The 20,010-nt window shown below is 46.6% G+C and overlaps 1 protein-coding gene across 3 annotated transcripts in view; it reads right to left on the bottom strand.

Moving 5' to 3' along the window:
* The window catches only part of PDE10A (phosphodiesterase 10A), a 1,126,451-nt gene extending 1,110,480 nt beyond the window's left edge, over positions 1-15,971 (bottom strand). For all 3 annotated transcript variants that reach the window (XM_069607718.1, XM_069607719.1, XM_069607720.1), the window contains exon 1: positions 15,303-15,971. In XM_069607718.1, the coding sequence (XP_069463819.1) occupies positions 15,303-15,819 (517 nt within the window). In that variant the 5' untranslated portion in view covers positions 15,820-15,971. The remainder of the gene's footprint in view (positions 1-15,302) is intronic.
* Between the last annotated feature and the right edge of the window lie 4,039 nt (positions 15,972-20,010).

The raw sequence follows: 20,010 nt of genomic DNA, 5'->3' as shown, positions 1-20,010 counted from the left end.
TGGGGACAGCCCTTAATGGCTTCTTGGTTAATCTTCTTGAGAAAAGGCCTGGTGCTGTATTATTATCATGGCATTTATGGGGCGCAGACCTGGTTTAGAGAAGCAGTGCAGCACTTAACCAAGGCGTGTGGCCTTTGTTGATTTTGCTCTAGCCTTCAACAGTGTCAGCAGATCCCCCCAGTGGAACAAGCTGCTAAACTGAGGCTAAACTCCTTACTTGGTTGACATTGTCCAATCACTCCACCAAAACACCACTATACGTGTCCGATTAAATAAGACTGGCTTCTCAACGTAAGTACCCACAGAGCATGCGATGAAGCAGGGGTTTTTTTGGGCACCAATACTTTTCAATTTGTTTATTGCGGATCTGGGTTGGGGGGGTTGGGGTGAGGATGCATTGTCCAAAGCTAGATCCATTCCACCTCACTTAAATTCTATTCTGGTGAACTCATTGGTATATGTGGACGATCGCCCATTGGACTTCAATGCCAGCTTAACGAGTTGTGATGTTAAACTGGCAAACTTTGTTTAGAACATTTTTAATGACAGAAGGGGGCTTTTTGTATATATTGCTTAGTGACCTTTTTAATAAGAAGGACTGGATTGTGATGGCTGGAAGGAGCACTGCCTTAATATACTAACCTGCATTTAGGCTTCTGCTGATATGCTTTCTTTAACCCCTGTGGTCATAAAAATAATAGAAAAATAATAAAAAAAAGTTAAAAAAAAAAAAAAAAAAAGAGATAAACTTAGGCTCCACGACTAGCTACAAAAAGAGAGACTTAAAAAAAACATACGTTATTCTCGTATGTTAGTGCCGTGGAAAAGGCGCTCAATATTATGCCTCATTATCTAAAGAAATTGCTGAACGCCCATTGGACGGATCAATTCCTTAGAATTTGCCACAATTTATTTCCCACAAATGAACTATTAGGGGCCCTTTTAAGAATAAAAAGACACCATAGAACCAGGGATGTCATTTTACCAAAATGCCAGGAATTGTAGAAGTGACATCACACGACCCTTGTCCTCTGATGACATCACAGGAAGTGATGTCATTTGACCCCCACACCAAAGTGACATCACAGGAAGTGATGGGAAACTACATTTCACTCCTTGACAAAGCAGAAGTGGAATCACATAGCATTGTTCCCAAGTACACTACGAAAACTATGGTTACGATATCACAAATGTGATATACATTTCATAAAAGTATGGATCACCATATGAATCATTAATGTCAGTGTGTATAGGCCAAGATTACCAAATTACAGTGAAAGCAAAATGATGATGTGTTATACAGCACTTACGCTTATGTAAGTTATGTTATAGTGCATTTGTATTGTGCTTTGTGTACCATTGGTGTGATCCTAGGTGCTTTATATAGAACAAATATACTTACAATATCACCCAACCTGTGTTGGTACACATTTATCAACCTCAGAAGGATTAAAGGCTGAGTTGGTCTTGCCAGGATTCAAAGCTGCATATCTCACACATTGCAGCAGCGAGCGCTCAACCCACTGACCTATATTACCAACTATAGCTATCTTACCGGCTATAATAACATTAGCAATTACATGTCTGAATGTTCTCAAAGTCTGAAAGCAAATTACACTCTGTAATGGATACAATTAACAGATTTAACAGCAGGCCAGGTCATCTGCAGGTCTGATGCAAAGTTGGCCACTTGTCAAGCCTGCCTGGATCTAGTTTTTAGGCTACAGAGAATGACAAAATACATACCATTCGGAGGGTTCATACCTGTGTATTAAAGAATTTAGATTAGCGCTGGGAAAGCAGCACACTCACGGCATCCCGTACTCTGGGCCCTCGTTACCTCATACATGCAAACAAACATCCTGAACAGCATGCCGGGGAGATGGGAAAGATAGACACATTACAACAAAGCATTAATTGTGGCACAATGAAATCAAGGGCCACTTTATTTGCTAAGGTCTAACATTTCTACACAATCTTTTAGGCACAAGATTTTGTCAAGTGACTGAGGACACCCAGATGGAATGTCTTGTAATGATCGTAACAGAGACAACCGCAGGAAGAAAAAAAACATGCTATAACTGCAACTTGCGAAAAGCAAAATGCATAGTCTGAAATAGATGCTTTTTCTAATCTGAATGCTTTTTAGAAGTTTTTGTCTGCATTGTGATTTTGAGGTGTTAAAGAACAGACAATAATCAGTGACTCACCCCCTGAAGTGTGCCGGAAATAAACCTTCAATGAGTCTAGCAATTATTGTATAGAAAACCAGAAAGACAAATATGTTATTCCTATTCTCTCATATTAAGGATCAATACTTAAATTGTTACACCTGTATTTAATTTCTTTTTTTTTTAATTCCTTTATTTGTTTTTATTTTTTTAAAAAAGAAGCCTGAACTCGAATGCCAGCCACTCCAGAAACAAAGCCACATGACGCTGGCCACAGCACAGGAGCTTCCAAAAGAAGCAGCCGCCAGGGAGACCACAGGTGTAGCAAGGGAGACGTCCCTGTGTAGAATTTGTCATTTTTTGTAACAATATGAATAAGATTGACACTCATTCATTTAGTTCTTTAATGTTGTGGTTTGATAAAAAGCAGCATTTCGAGCACCTGTTGCGTAACTATAGAGTTGTTACTCCAGAAGAATGCTGGTGTACGCCTCTTACAAAATCGCAGATAAATATGAAACTGGATCTCCACCTCACTGATGAGGCCCAACAAGACTGAAACACGTGTATGGGGCTGCTGTTAGTACTCTTGTTCAGAAGGGAATTGCCATAGCATTTTGGTGCCGGACCCCCCCCCCCTTTTTTTTGCATGGGATGTATAGGCACTTTTAACATCCTCCACCAGTTCTTGACATAGTCCGGGTGGGTGAATGCTCTTCAACATATCCTGCACAACTTATTTTGCCTTTATTGCACCCAATTACTGTATACCACAGCACACAGCTCCACGATGCCAATTTCAAATTAGAATTTCTGCCTTTCTTGTAGAACAGGTGTGGTCTTAGGCAACCCAATTTTGTGGACTGGGTCCAGCCACACATTTTCGTAGCAAGCAACAAGTAGTGCAGATTGACTGGTCCGGCCTGTTCGGGGAGCCTGCCCCACAGCGAGATCCATTACCAGGTTCCAGTGGTGAGTTAGGCATGCTTTTCCACCACCACGTATAAATCACAGTGGTATTCATTTCCACCCCTGCTTTCTGTTCTGCCCTCCAACTAACTAATTCCTTTTGATAAAACCGTTAACTCAGCATCTTTCACACAGTATATTTGTGGGTACTAATTAACCCAGTTATGTCCAGAAAGAATTAAGGTTCGGATAAATAAGAATTTCTTACTTATTTTCTTTTTCTTGTTTTTTTTCTTGTTTTGATTTTCTTGCTACAGGGGCCACCTACTTGCCCTGAGGAAGGCAGTTCTTGTAAAGAAATACTTATCCCTCTGATGCATTTTCAAGTTGGATAATTCTTCCGCCGAAATGTGTACTATGTGCAAGGGGGGTGTACAAACCAAAACGTTCTTTTGGGGTCCTTCAATCACATATTGTTAGGCCAGTACTCTACATTGAAACCTGGCCACGTTCCCCCTGTCATGTTGGCACCTGCAAGATGAGATGCTCTTTTGAGGCACCTGCAAGATGAGATGCTCTTTTGAAGATAAGCTAATCTAGGACCTATATGGTTACAGGTCCATAAGAGCACCAATTCATTGACGCCTATGATTTCCACATGTGTCACACATGGGTTATGCTTTACACTTAAAGTTATTTGTGTACCTTTCCCTCACAGGTTATGTTTTGTACTTTCAATTTAGTAAGCACTGAAGAGCCCGTATGGGTTAGGTTTTGTACTTCCAATTCATTTATGTACTGAAGAGGATTTTAATTTTTGACTTCACCAGCTCTTTGTGTCTAGATTATTGAACTTTGTCATATGTATGTTATTTACAAATGTTTTTTATGTGTTTTGAACTCAATACAAATCATTTATATCCACAGCCTTTGATGTGTGTGAATTTCCTTTTCCCCCTTTTTTTTCTTTCTGGACAATCTCATGGGTCACAAATTTAGGGATTTAATCCATTAGTACCAATATACCAGGTTCCCCAATTCCAAATTACATATTTTGTTCCATTTATTGACAAAAATGGGGTACGAACCTGGGCAGTAGCAGTTCTACCTCCTTTTTGGTTTTGCCCATGTGGGCGGGACAAAGACTGAAATGCAAATGGATATTTCCCATCTGTGAAAGGTACAGTGAGCTAAGTGTGGCTGCGGACTCTCACGTGGGTACCTTCCCAAAGAACAGGTCAATGGACCATGTTCGTTCTCGCAGAGGGGCGCCTATGGACTATTTTTTGATTGGATCTTAATAGATTTTTTATAATCAGTGTTTCCCTTAAACACATTTTATATTTCTTGCTGGGACACTAGCAAATGATTATGTAGTAACCATTAACTTTTGATCAACTGCTTTTTATCAAACTAGTGCTTTACAGTTTTTAGCAAACTCTTTAAAGCATTGCTCTGCTTCCATGCTTCGTATAATAGCAACTTTTTACATTTTGTTTGTTGAGCGTTTACGTATTTTGATGCCTTTTGTAAAAATAAAAAAAAGTTTCCTTTTTTGTGATATTGTAAAAGGTTTGAGTTGAACCATAACATTTAAATGAGATAAAAAGAAAATATAACAGTTTATGTTTTTATACAGTGCTTGCTTATCCTGCTTCAGAGCACTGGTGTCCATCTAAGGACCTTTAATGATCAACTATTTATAAATCGGTATTAGAAAGCTGAAAGAAGTCAAGATGCCCTTTTACGAGTGCCTGGGCATCGCCTCGAAAATTCGGGGGAGCTCCACAATTGTAACCCTCTCAGGATTTTTAGAAAAACGTTTATTGAAGGTGCAAAACAATGCGTGTACGTCATAGTACATAAAAGAATAACAAAGCAGAAACATCTTGTATAATAGTGATACTTAGGGAACTTAAATTGTTGTATCAAGACTTGGACGCATTGGATTTAGACTATGTACAAGTCAGAACTAGAAAGATTTTTTAAAAAATAATGGGGAAGCAAACAATACAGACAAGAGCGTAAGGAAGTGGGGAGGATAAGGGGAAAATGGAAATGATAAGATAAGGGTAATCATTAAACAAAGATAATTATATATTAAAATAGAGTCATTTGAGGTGAGCTCAAAAAACGTTCTCCATTTCAATTCATACGTGTGATACAATATTGGGGTTGAAACAATGCATCCTTCCAATCTATATATTACATATGCAGTTCTGCCATATTTTATGATTAATCAGGTCAACATTTTTCCAATTGGATGGACTGCAGCTGCAGCTGGCATAAAAAGATAAAATAGATAAGTGTGGGAGTCAGAGATGTTGAAAGAGAGCACTACCCAAAAATACAACCTTAAAATAAAAAAGGTTCATCTAACTTAAAAATACATTTGATGCGCTATACATGGTTCCAAAATGTTTCAATATACTTACAATCCGAAAACAAATATTTCAACGATCCTTCACCATCATGACAATTCCAACATGTGTAATCTAAAGTTATCCTACACTTCAAAAGCTTAGCTTGGGTAATAAAAATTCTATGACGAAAAAAGAAGAGTTTGGGTTAGATTAGCCAAAACAGTTATGGTTGATTTTGTATTCCAAAAAGATATCCAGCCATAATCTTCTAGAGTAACTGCACAGTCTTGTTGCCATTCCTGCTGTGGTTTCCATTGGGGATTCTCCACCAAGTCATTAGTAGGGTCTTTATAGAAAAGATAAGATGAAAACTGGCAATTGTACATATGATTTTGTCTAACACTAGTTGGCCCAGAGGTTTCCATCAGAAGCTGCAGATTATCTAGAATAGCACCAATATTCACTATTAATTGATGCTAAAGACTTGTGGCGAATTTCACCCTGAATTCATTGAAAGTGAACGGTATACCTTGATTGAAAAGTTGATATGCGCGTCAGCCAGAGCAGCAGACGGGAATCTCTGCCTCGCTGCCACACTGCTTAACAACCCTCACACGCCACCTCCTTCACACTGCGGACTGGGACTTCGTTATTTGGCTCACCTTATTTTAAAAACGGATGGAATGGAATGGAATGGAACGTAAATAAAACTAACTTTTAGGTCATTATATTGCTGCACTTTAGGCAAAGATCGGAGCTGAGAATTAGCCCACCATTATGCTTGACGCCAAGTCACGACCCCCCACCCTTTCACGACTTGAACAAGTGAAATACAGTGTGAAAACAAATCTCAGCAGCAAGCACATAACTCAGCGAGCTGTACTCCTGAAAGTAAACAGGAGATGTGCAAGCATGGGTGACTGGTGACCAGCCATCTCTTTTCAACAATGTAGGTAAAGGAGCGTATGATAGTATGGTTTTAATGCAGTTGAGGCAGCCCGTTGCTCGACGGAGAAGAGAAGTTCAGAGTCTCAATGCAGCCATAAACCATCTAAACACCCAGCCCTGGAGGCTGCAGGGTGCATGCTCACCCTAACAGCCAATACGCTGCGGCCGACAAGGAAGGAGAGTTAGGCTGGTGACATTGGGAAAACGGTCTGCTTGCAGCGGAGCCAATAGGAACTCTTGGTGATTGATTGTACCTGCCTCGTCTCCCTCCCAGGCAACGAGGCCCTTTAATGCATTGCGATATTATGTGTGCCACTATCACTCTGTTCAATTAACAATTCATAGAGGGACTCTTGGGGGGCGGGGTTAATAGAACGCTCCTTTGTGTCTAGTAGATGGGTGCCCCCACCCAATAGTGTTTCCAGCTGGATTGGAATAAGTTCGGTAAGGGTGGTGCTGAGCGAAGTAAAATTACTCGGAGCAGTCCAATTAAATCGTAACCTTCTTGAAGAATACTGCAAGACCTGGGCCCTAGAGGTTAATTATTGTGCATAGAAACTGTCCAAGCCATGGGTGCAAAGCAAAACTAAGGGAGGTTCCCTGCTGCTCAACATCCAAAAATGCATTTTGTCATTCTGATGCCACGTCAAAAGCAGTGACCACAACTTCTGCCACTACCTGGCCCTGCGCGACTTAACGCTAAAACTCTTGAACAATATTTTGGGAAAAGATACATACACGGTAGCATTCTGCTAGAGTGTGCAAGCATACTACAACAAAGACAGGAGGTGAAATCAATTCCTGTAACAGCGCCTCGATGCGCGCTGGCTGTGTGAACGCTTTAAAAATGCAAAAAAATAAATAAATAAAATTGGCTAGGAACTAACAGCAGGCTCTAAAGAAACAATACACAATGTACTGGTGAGCAAAACAAGGACATCACAAAAAGCTGGAATGCTAGAGATCACTGGGACAACATGTTACACTTGCACATTTTAGAAGAAAAAATTAAATAAAAATAAAAACACTTGCAAATACTCCCCCAAATACATACTGAATGGCCACTCGCCGCAAAAAGATTTGACCTCAGCGAATAAGCTCATTAGGGAGGGAGAATCGGCAACAATAGGACTTGGAAAAAGTCGGGATTTAGAGGCACTGCCATCTGCCTACAAAGAAACTGGGTGCCCTCATTTCCCACCGGTCTGCGTGAATAAGGACCTCTTTGAGGGGTAACACTGGACACGAATAACTCTGCTCCATCCATGGACAAATACCCAAATTAACAGAGACCAGCCAAATATGTTTGTGCATGCCAGCAGAGAAGACAGTCCATAAAGCACTATTTACAGGTGGGAAAAATGTGCAAACAGAAATGAATCCCTACTGAAGAGAATGACATGCATGTAAACCATGTATTTACTTTGACAATATTTGTCTTAACTGGTCTAGCCAATCAAGTAGCTTGTGTATTGTAAAGCCGGGGGCAAACACTCAGTTGCAAGCTGTAGTCAGCCATAAAAGCCGCTTCCAGCCTCACTTCTATGCATACACACCGCACACCATTTCTTACTCGCCAAGAGTCCAATATCGCCAGCCAATGGCTAGTGACAACACCAAATGTTGCTCCCAGTGTAATGTAATATGGTGTACTACACCGGGAGGAAGATGACTAGTGCAAAAGTAGGCATATACCAAGGATATGGCGGAAATGATGGGATGAAGGCACCAAATGTCATGTTAATGTTGAAAATACATTCAAAATGTGGTGAGCGGACACCATTTACAAAATGCTTGTGGGGATGGGGGGGGGTTGAAGAACAAATATAAAAAGAAGCATTTTAGTTTTTAACAAAATCAATCAAGTATGACACCCCCCCCCCCTCACGATAGTTAGATCCATGTTACATGTTGGGAGTCACTGACCCCAAAAGCCGGTCACATAGCACAGCGAGTAGAGCGCTGCTGACTCAGGCTCAAATCCCGGCAGCGCCAAACTCAACCTTTCATCCTTCCAAGGTCGATAAATGAGCACCACACGCCGTGGGAAATAATAAGCAGCGCTCAGGTGCCTGAGGGTTCGTAGCGCTATATAAATACAAAACAAAAAAAAATGAATATTTAAGGGAGGGGGAGGTAGCAGGGACAATGGAAGGCACAGTAGGGCCTACATACCCGAGCATCCTTCACTGGTTTGGGGTGTGGGGGGCATTAGGGATGTGCTCAGTGGTTGAAGTGGGCGGGAGCGGCGCTCCTCTACTTTTTTTTAATTACATTTTTCTGTTCCAAAACCGTTCTCAAATGGCTTGGTTTTAAAATAAAAGTGTATAAAGAAGTTGAAACTTGTAATTCAGTGCACTGCACTAACGCTCCCTTAAACAGCAGGCGCATTTGTTTAGGGGTTTGCATGATGCGTGGCGGTGGGAGTTTGTGGGGCGCTGGGGCAGGCCAGCAGGGAACATAGTTCCGCTACTTCTTTTCGTACACTGGCTATGCTAGGTTCCCAGAGGCACAAATTGTGCTGGTGTAAATGGAACAGTCCAAATCGAAGGAGGGGGGTTCTAGGACTTAATCAAATGTCAAAGGGGTTGAGAGGAAAGGAACTTCTGAGAAAGGGTACATGAGTATTCTGTGTTGGAAAGAAGAGCACTTTCTTTGACCCAGAGTAGGGAAGCGAGAAGATTAGCGAGACGTCTACAAAGCACGAGCACAGAAAGAGCACGTGCTACATTAAGTGATCACCGATTACTAAGGGAAGCAGAAGGAGGTGTTGGTTATCAGTGTCCAGTTCCTTCTGCCCATAGATGAGGAAGGAACGTAAAGACTGAACTGGGGCCAGATACTGAACTAACTGGAAACAGTCAATGAAGAGAACGAGCAGAGGTTACGGTGGGAGGGTGATGAGCTGGAGAATCGCATGGGCACTCTTGGAAGGAAGCGCAGGCTTGTACGGGTGAAGCTCTGGGGGGGGGGCATTTTTTGGCACTCTGCTCTCCTACAGAATATTTTGGTATTACACAAATATGGCTACTGATATTTTCGGACAGGGCTATATTGCTGGTTGTATTATGCTCAAATGACTTTTATAGGGATTCTAGATTGTCGGCAGATGACTTTTGTCCGAGATGACCATTAGAATCGAGCTGAGGTAAACCTCTCTGAATTTGAAGTCAAGACTTGCCTAGAAGGATATTAGATTGTGGCCGGGAGGATAGCTCAGGCGCAACACACTCGTCTTGGAAGCAAGACACCGCGGAGCGACAGGTTTGAATACCGACCCCACACTAAGAGACGGGTCTCCCGTATTATGCATGTTACAAAAGATTAATTAATTTGTATTTACTTATTTATTTAGCGCCGCAGGCATCAGTGCGCACATATAAGACAAAACAACCCAAGAGGAGAAGATCAGTTCAGCGGTCAGTTGAACAGTAGTGTCTTTCAAGATTTCCGAAATGTCGCCCGGTTTCCTTCCCATAGTCACAGGGAGTTTGTTCCATTAATTGTCGGAGGAGTTCACAAACATTACTGAGAAGCAGTTTGTTGAGGTCATATTTTTTGTATCACCTGGTTTCAACGTGTGAAATTACTCCAATGCATTTAACTTGGAAGTGATTACTTCAAAATATGTGTAGTTGTGGGGTAAGGGTTAAAACGGGGCTGGTGAGGGTTTGGGCAGTAATGAAGGGGAAACGAGTACCCCCACAAAAAACATTTTAATGAACAAAAACAAATTCACAGTGATATTTCGAAGCAATCACTTTGATGTAATTTAATTTGACGTAACCACATGGAGCCATATTTTTTATTGGATTAAGGAGTAACGCTTTGTTGGTTTTCTAAAGCCTTTTGATACGGTAATAAATATTTGAGTTTTGACGAGGGCATACAAATTAAAAGCCTCTGGTCGATGGATCACAGGTACCACTGAGGCCCACGCTCCAGGTGGGCCTCGGCAAAGGGTTGGCACAGAGGCTGCACGACCACCTTCATCCTTGAATACCGTCGCTGCCTGGACTGGTCCTCCACATGGTCTCTTGCCCCACTTCTGTACAGCCTGGATAAAAGCGAGGGTCTTGAGGAGGACGACAGACTCCTTCACATGGACAGGCAGGAGTCATTCCAAAGCAGCCATTCTTTGAGTGGGCTCCATCTGTGCTTTGGAGGTAGCAAACCTCCAAACAAGACTGCGGCATGCCTCCCGAGCTCTGTATATGCCGGGTTTCACATAGTGCAGGCATAGCTGTGAAGCACAGCGCTGTGCAACAAGGGATGATGGGCTCCAACATTTGCTCCTGCAAACGGCGAGTGAGAAATGGCGTTCTGTGTGCGGCGAGAACTGAGGGAGCACGTGACTTGCTATGCATGGACAGTGGCTTGCAACTTCACGTTTTAGCACCTGGTGGTCGAATATTAAGGCCTACGGCTTGAACTCCGCAATAAGATGTCCAATCGTCTTCCAAACAACGTCATCACAAACAAGTAGCACTACATTCATTGAGTTACAGCATCTGTTATTAAGCCGGCAGACCACTGCACGAAGCGCTGTGTAAGACCCCTAAATAGTTATTGTCAGTATTAAAGGATGCGAAGCAGTACCCTGTTGCACATGGGAGGGAAGTGGCCCTGTGCCGGGAGGGATGGCGTCTGTCCCAGAACAGTGGAACAGACATCCTCCTACCCTGCCAGACATGTTCAAAAGGACTTTGTAAATACACACATGATGACAGGACTGGACGGGGGGCGGGGTGGAGGACTTGTATAGGGGTGGACTGACAACCCAAAGAGGCCCTGGAAATAATGTTCAAAGTGGGCCCCATATTGCACATGTTCAGCAAGTCCAACCCTTTACCTATGAGATCATTTGGAAATGTAATAGGCTACCACCCACAAGAGGCCCCGGGTGCAGACGCCTGCCGGGAAATCTCCAGAGTTCCCTGTAGGCCAGTCCACCATTGGACTTGTATGAGATCAATAGTTTCAGGACCAGAGGGTGGAAACTGGGCACCACGCCACTATTTACCATGAGAGCTGCCTCCTGCAGCAAGAGTGCACACATCCCACACTGGCGTTTCAAAGCTAGCATGTCCGTGCTTCATACGTTCCTCGGCTAAATGTACACTTTAAAAAGAACTCACGCCTGTCGATACATTTAAAACACAATTTGAACCTCCAAAGGCCGAGAAAAATACTAAAATAAATAAATAAAAAGAAACCGCTTTCCCCCCGATGAGATTACCTAACATGGTAAAATTGGGGGTGCGTGTTGTTCCCGAGGAACGTGTATGGCTTGTAACATTCAATATCTGATTATAGCCTCTCTCTATCTCGGCCACCCAGGCAGTGGAGTTTTAAGGCACAGGCGGGGTCGGGGTGGTCCTTGAAGAAGGCCAGAGTCTGCCAACCCGCAGCCAGGAAGCCTGCAGACTGAGCACTGTGTACGGCATAACGCCTCATAGTATGCAGCCGTGTACGGCATAACGCCTCATAGTATGCAGCCAGGAACTAAGCCTGCAGACTGAGGGCTGTGCACGGCATAACGCCTCATAGTGTGCAGCCAGGAACTAAGCCTGCAGACTGAGGGCTGTGCACGGCATAACGCCTCATAGTGTGCAGCCAGGAACTAAGCCTGCAGACTGAGCGCTGTGCACGGCATAACGCCTCATAGGGTGCAGCCAGGAACTAAGCCTGCAGACTGAGGGCTGTGCACGGCATAACGCCTCATAGTGTGCAGCCAGGAACTAAGCCTGCAGACTGAGAGCTGTGCACGGCATAACGCCTCATAGTGTGCAGCCAGGAACTAAGCCTGCAGACTGAGCACTGTGCACGGCATAACGCCTCATAGGGTGCAGCCAGGAACTAAGCCTGCAGACTGAGCACTGTGCACGGCATAACGCCTCATAGGGTGCAGCCAGGAACTAAGCCTGCAGACTGAGCACTGTGTACGGCATAACGCCGAAGCCTGCAGACTGAGCACTGTGTACGGCATAACGCCTCATAGTATGCAGCCGGGAAGCCTGCAGACTGAGCACTGTGTACGGCATAACGCCTCATATTATGCATCCGGGTAGCCTGCAGACTGAGCACTGTGTACGGCATAACGCCTCATAGTATGCATCCGGGTAGCCTGCAGACTGAGCACTGTGTACGGCATAACGCCTCATAGTATGCAGCCGTGTACGGCATAACGCCTCATAGTATGCAGCCAGGAACTAAGCCTGCAGACTGAGGGCTGTGCACGGCATAACGCCTCATAGTATGCAGCCAGGAACTAAGCCTGCAGACTGAGAGCTGTGCACGGCATAACGCCTCATAGTGTGCAGCCAGGAACTAAGCCTGCAGACTGAGTACTGTGTACGGCATAACGCCTCATAGGGTGCAGCCAGGAACTAAGCCTGCAGACTGAGCACTGTGTACGGCATAACGCCTCATAGGGTGCAGCCAGGAACTAAGCCTGCAGACTGAGCACTGTGTACGGCATAACGCCGAAGCCTGCAGACTGAGCACTGTGTACGGCATAACGCCTCATAGTATGCAGCCGGGAAGCCTACAGACTGAGCACTGTGTACGGCATAACGCCTCATATGATGCATCCGGGTAGCCTGCAGACGGAGCACTGTGTACGGCATAACGCCTCATAGTATGCATCCGGGTAGCCTGCAGACTGAGCACTGTGTACGGCATAACGCCTCATAGTATGCAGCCGTGTACGGCATAACGCCTCATAGTATGCAGCCAGGAACTAAGCCTGCAGACTGAGGGCTGTGCACGGCATAACGCCTCATAGTATGCAGCCAGGAACTAAGCCTGCAGACTGAGAGCTGTGCACGGCATAACGCCTCATAGTATGCAGCCAGGAACTAAGCCTGCAGACTGAGCACTGTGTACGGCATAACGCCTCATAGGGTGCAGCCAGGAACTAAGCCTGCAGACTGAGCACTGTGTACGGCATAACGCCTCATAGGGTGCAGCCAGGAACTAAGCCTGCAGACTGAGCACTGTGTACGGCATAACGCCGAAGCCTGCAGACTGAGCACTGTGTACGGCATAACGCCTCATATTATGCATCCGGGTAGCCTGCAGACTGAGCACTGTGTACGGCATAACGCCTCATAGTATGCATCCGGGTAGCCTGCAGACTGAGCACTGTGTACGGCATAACGCCTCATAGTATGCAGCCGGGAAGCCTGCAGACTGGGGACTGTGTACGGCATAACGCCTCATATTATGCATCCGGGTAGCCTGCAGACTGAGCACTGTGTACGGCATAACGCCTCATATTATGCATCCGGGTAGCCTGCAGACTGAGCACTGTGTACGGCATAACGCCTCATAGTATGCAGCCGGGAAGCCTGCAGACTGAGCACTGTGTACAGCATAACGCCTCATAGTATGCAGACAGGAGCAGGCACGCCGCCCCCATACCCTGTAGCTCCGTCTTCCTGGTCGGCTCGTGGATGCCACTGAAAGAAAGAGCAAAGATCGGCCCCAGGGCGTCTCCTTTATCTGAAGCACCTCACAGGGTTTTATGGCGTTGCACACGCAGGCAGGGGCGTGGGGGTGTAACGGGGGCAAGCCACCGAGTCTCATTGTCCTAAACTAGAACCACTGACAATTAGTGGCACTATGTGCCCTGCGCCTGATCCCCATCGCCGCTCCCCCTCCCACGTGCAATCCAACCCCCCAACCCCCTAACAAAAAACACCTGCTGTTTAAAGGAATGCTCCGTGCAAGCTTCAACTTCTTCCTACACTTTATTTTAAAACGGAACCCTTCCGAAGCGGTTTCTTTTCAATAATAAATATATAGGAACAGTAAACCTTAAAAAAAAAAAAAAAAAAAATAAACATAACCATCCCGGGGGGATAGCTCAGCGGCAACGTGCTCGCCTTGGAAGCAAGATGACACGAAGCAACACAGGTTTGATCCCTGGGTCTGCGCTTAGAAACCTCTGGGTTAGAAATATGCAACTAAGGCATTCCTTTAACAGCGCCTCGATGCCCTGTGAGCGCTTTATAAAATGCAAATAAATAAATAAATATGCTTCCATAGGGTGGCGCAGTCCATCTATAATGGATTGCCACCCTGGCCACAGAAAGCGCTCAAAGACCAGGGCACCCCCAACAGGGGTAGGGAGCTGCAGCTCTCCCTGCGTGGGTAGAGAATGCCAGACCTCCGTGCATACGAGCCTCTGCCCCGGATCAGCCAAAGCAAGCTGGCATTGCCCAAGCAACGCGACACCAACAAAAACGCCACAACGTTGCCAGAGGCCCAAAGGCCCGCACGTGCAGGAAATAGTTTATTCTGAGGCTTCCTGTATTGCCATGTTGGGGAACGCATCCCTGTAATTGCTTACCACGCACCCCAAACCCCACCCCCAAAAATAAAAAAATGGGGCACTTAGGACAGCCTACCAACACGCCATGCCGTGACACAGGCCCATTTATTTACATGCCACAGGTATAAGTTGGCGTCTGTGTCCTGTGCCCACCCACATGCCATTGTGAAACTGCCAAGCACATCACTATTGCAGCAGAGGGGACGCCGGGGAATTAGCACGGGGGTCGCAAAGCTACTTTAAACAGTGACGTACGAAATCGTTCTGCAGTTTTGACGTCACGATATATGGATAGCAGACGTTAGAAGCATTAGCCCCCCAACCCCCCCAAAAAAATACAACTTTGTTAAATAGACATCCCACCCAAACCATGACAACGTAAAATGAGAAATGCATTAAAAAACGTGTGAGGGTGTGTGTGCGGGTGGGACGGGCGTGCTCCCGTTGGCAAGTCCAGGAACCCATCAATTGCAAGTCACACAGTTTGGAAGGCAATCTCGCGTCCCCCATCGACTTCAATGGAGCCCCACGTTTCGAGATCAGCGCTCTTCTGCCACGAGCAGCTCCACTTACTTGTGCCTGCGAAGCAGTCGGTGAGCCTCCGGAAGCAGCCTGCTGCCGGCGAGGATCCATTCTCCATGACTGCAGGCACGGGCCGGGGGGAGGCTGCGCGGAGCAGGGCGCTGCTCCCCAGCGGGGCCCTACGCGGCCGCGGAACCAGGAGGCTGCAGCCCAACCCGGCTACGGCCAGCAGAGCCTTGTGCGGGGCGCAGGGGGCAGTGGCGCGGCTCCGCCGGAGGTTGTAGGACCACAGGCAGCAGCAGTGCCGCGTGGGCTGATGCGCAAGAGGGGCTTGCGGCGGGGGGCCGAGCCAAGCGGAGCCCGGGAGGGCTGGGTGCCCGTGGCCCGCCCCTGGGGCTCGGCGGTGCGGGAGGCGCTGCGCCGGGTTGTGACTGCTGCCTGCGGAGGCGGCGGGTGTGCGCTGCCGAGCCGCGCTCCTTCCTGCCTCGGCCAGGAGAGGAGGGGGGCGGGTTGAGGGCGCCGCCGCGGCTGCTGATGGGAGCGCTACTCTCCGCGCCCCCTCGGACATGCCCCTCTCCCCGCAGATGACGGGCGGCGCCGAGGGCTGGCTCTGGGGTTTTCTTCCCTCTACCCTGGAAGGCAGGAAGCCGTGCTTCGGTCGGTTGAAGAAAGAGGGAGGGACCGGGGCGGAGGAAAAACAAGAAGTCGAGCCCTGTGCATATGCCTCCCCCGGGGGCCGCGTGCTCTGCCGAGCTCCCCGGGGCCGCTGCCAAGCACAACAAGCCCTCTTGCGAACCCTTGCACTAAAGCTGTCGCTCGGCTCGCCCATCCTTCAATTTAATTTCTCTTCGTGCATGTGTTATTTCTTCTCACCCCCTCCCCCTATGCCTACTTATTCCGTTTTCCCACCCTTCTTTATTTCTCGTGCTTTTTCTCACCATTTACATATCTTGTAATTTCTCGTTTTCCTTTTTCCCCTTTTATTTCATACCTTTCCCCCAATGCCTGTTCTACCCATGTCACGTTCTTTTTATTTCTTTCGATGTCACGTAATGTAGTTTAGCCCACCCCGTTTTCCTCCCCTCATCGTGTTATTCCATCCCTCCAACTCCACGAGCCACCTCCGTTCCTCCTGATTCTTGTGCATTAAACATAACGGGGACATTCGCAAGGGCGGTGGCTGCAAGGTTTCCTCGATTATCCCAATAGCCCCCCTCCCCTCCCTTTCCTAAAACTCCTCTCGGTCGGTTGATGTCACGGGGCCACAGAACAGACCTGCTGTCAATGGTAACAATGTCCAAACCCACGCGCGCGCACCTCGGTTCCCATTCACCCAACTAAATTGCACCTTGGGCAACGTAGATCCCGTATTTCTGTGTACTGCACTGCCCCTCCCCCCTCCCCTGCACTTGTGCGATCTCACTGTCCCCTGGCCTAGTAAGATCATTGTCCCTATCCTCCCTTTATTCCCCTCCCTTGCCTCGTCGCGCCTAGAAACACTTGTGTATAGGCGCGTTATAAATGCCACATCATATCAATGAGGGCGGGACGGCGATTTATTAGGCCACGTGTTGTCAGGCTCTTAATCGTCGGGCTTGTTTTTTTGGAAAACCTTAATTTAGAAGAGGGCGCAACTTCAGGTGGCAGCACCCGCACGCACCCATGGCTTTCCATCTCCCGTGGAATAAAGGCAACCAGGGTCATCTACTAATATAACTTACAAGTGGATGGGCTAGGTGTGACGACCACCCACGGAAACCAGCTTCAGCTGAACTGCTGCCGGGGAGGGGGTGCTCGGCTTTCTCAGAAACCCTGCTTGTGTTACAGCCTAAAAGCCTGAAACCACCCTGCGCCGCCTCTGGTTGCCCCGTGTGACTGCGTCACGAGCGGCTGCCTGGCCGCGAGCCGCCACAGGTCGCTCGCGGGGGCTTGTGGGCGAGGCGCTCCCGTCACTAGAATTCGGCAAAATCGAGGCATTTGTTAGCTTTCTTTAGACGGCGCAAATAAAGGTGTAGTTCAACCGCTAATTTTACAGTGATATACCACGCAGTGTTCGATGCGTGCCATGCAGCACGTGGCCCCATATCTGCTCTGTATGCTATATTTAGCCCTTTCATACAGGCCACATACAAGTATTATGACAAACGGACAAATCGTGACGCAACCTGCTTGAAGCCCACTACAGAGAAACACGACAGCGGTGGGGCTGTAGGCACTGCCTTCGACGCAAGAAGTATTTGCGTCCGGGCAGTAATCTTGATGATGGACTCTGTGCTTGCCAGGCAGATACGGACTTTACCGACCGTAACATTCTGCCCCCGGCCCTGTCTGCGCATTCTCACAAGGTGCGCCTCGCCGTGTCTGCTGCGGCACTGGCTGCAGTCGCAACGTATTTCGCTTCCAGTCGAGTGGCCCCCAATGGAACCCCGGGCCTGTGGGGTTATTGTTGCCGGCGGATATGAGAGGGAGTAACTCCGGTTTCTTCTAATTGTTTACAACGTTCTGAGCTCGTGTGCAGCCGCGGCTGGATTTATGCCCTTCACTATAACACCACTTCATCCGCCTAGGTGGAGATAATGAACGTATGCGGCCCCTCCTGGATGCCCGTAGCCATTACTGACAGAGGGCCCTGCAGAGGCAGAGAAGAGGGGCCCTGGGAGGAGTTCATGGTTGCCACAAGTGGAACACTGATGAACTTCCGCAAACAAAATGCTCCACGCATTTCATCTTCTCCTTTCTAATTTTCAAGTGCTGTGTTTAGAGGCCTGGTTCGGACTGGAAACAGCCTTGGCACCTCACTATGTCATGCTGACGGTAATTTGTCCAGGATTACTCAATTTGCCCAAGTGGAAAAAGACCGTGGTCCCATTCCATCCGCTCATCCCTTGGAAAATCACATGCTGTCCTGTAGCCCTGCCAAAAACATCTCATCTCCTAATCCATCTACTACCTGATCTCTTCCATAAACCCCTCCTCCTCCCCCCCACCCCCACTCCTTTCACCTTCCTACTCCCCTCTTGCCCACAAGGAATACTTGCTTTGCCACACCATGCATACTGTAAACCGCAGACCCCTAAAGGAGTGTGACAGGTGAATCCCATATCATCCCTAAGAATAAAGGTTGTGCACCTTTTATTCACCATGCATGCATACACTGAGCTAGAAAAAAGACCGTAAAAATCCACAGCAAAAGAGTAACCGGTAGTGTGGGAACATCAATAATCCAATTTGCTCTCCCCTTTTCTATTTCATGCACTCCCCCTTCATCTTCCACCCCAGTCACCTTCTATCCACTCTCCCTTAACACCATTCTCACCCCTCCCCCTCCACCATGTCTTCTTGGGCTGGCCAGGGAGAATTGAGGATGATTCTGCCTCCTCCTTCGTTAAGACTGCGCAACGCGGTCCTCAGCCTTTACTCCACCTCGGCTGTAGCTCACTCCCACAATGTTGCCTGCACAAGTTGCTGATCCTCAGCAGGCCACTGCGGAGGGTTTGAGGGCCTGGCATCTTGCTGTGAAAGACAGACTGCCCAGAACACTGCAGCATGGAATGGGGCATTTTGAAGCACAGAATTGTAGTTTTGCTGCAAGTTTGCAGCACATTTTCTAATTGAGTTGAGAGTCTGAAGGAGTTCTAGCATGCAGGAGAGCGAACCAAGGTGCACCAGCAATTAGGAATGTAACAAGTTTGTAAACAGCATCAGCTACTTGATATGGTTAATATGAAAGGTCGCTATTCTATTTGTAGCAAAACTAGTCTATTACACCCCGAGTGAGGTTTTTATGGAATAGTGCAATCACTTCTGGTGGCACATCATTTTGGCAGGCAAGGCATAGTGAGATGAAATGGTTTGCCTAGGATCACACAGTTTGGTTAAGTGGAGAAGGCAGAGTTTGAGCCTATTCTCAAATGTATATTTGCGCGTCTAAAGACCTAAAATAAAACTGTCTTGTAGAGATGGCTTTAAGAGTGCACAATTCACAAGATAAAACAATCGGACACTGTACAGTTCATTGTAGAAAGTTGTTGATCAAATAGTGTAGTCCTTTTGTTTTGACTTCTAAGTTGCATGGAGTTGCACTTCTGTTTGCCATATTGTGCAAAAGATCCTGAGTGCAATTTTAATGCTTTCCACCACTTAGTGGAAAAATAGATCGTAAATGATGGGTGAAATCACCTTCACTCCTCACTTGCCCACTATGTTTCTAGAAAAGTGTAAATGCCCCTCACAATTAAAAACAGAGGGAGCCCTTTACAGTGGATCAGTTTGGAATGTGCTTACTTTTACCATGTGTGAATGTGAAACCGATTCCACAGGAATCCATTGGTTTTCCACCGGCATAAAAATACATGCTGGTGGAAAACCAAGCAGAGTTAAGCACACGTCTTAAGTCTGCTCTGCTCTCCAACGTGGCCTGCCAAATTATACATAATACTGTTTGGCATAAAATTGGTGGTGAACGCTTTTACCACCACTTTTTCCACTCTGCTGCACATGGAAAATTACCCATAGGATTGTATCTTTGTTTTTCCCGTGCTAAATAGAAGCAGTCAAATTCCAAAAGGCAAATTAATAAGCAGCTACAGAAAAAAAATCTACAAATTGAAATAAAATTAATGACAGGGTTATTGTTTCTCACTGCTTGCAGCTTGTTGAGCACCCCAATAATGTCTAATCACTGGACAATAACAGCTTATTAAAACGATAAAAAATTCTAAGAAAAAAGTGCCACACGAATGGTCACTGCCAATTACCT

The sequence above is a fragment of the Ambystoma mexicanum genome, chromosome 4q (assembly GCF_040938575.1).
Source record: "Ambystoma mexicanum isolate Mex_15411 chromosome 4q, UKY_AmexF1_1, whole genome shotgun sequence".
NCBI lineage: Eukaryota > Metazoa > Chordata > Amphibia > Caudata > Ambystomatidae > Ambystoma > Ambystoma mexicanum.
Note: the sequence above shows the minus strand (reverse complement) of the source record. Positions and strands in the feature narration are given on the sequence as shown.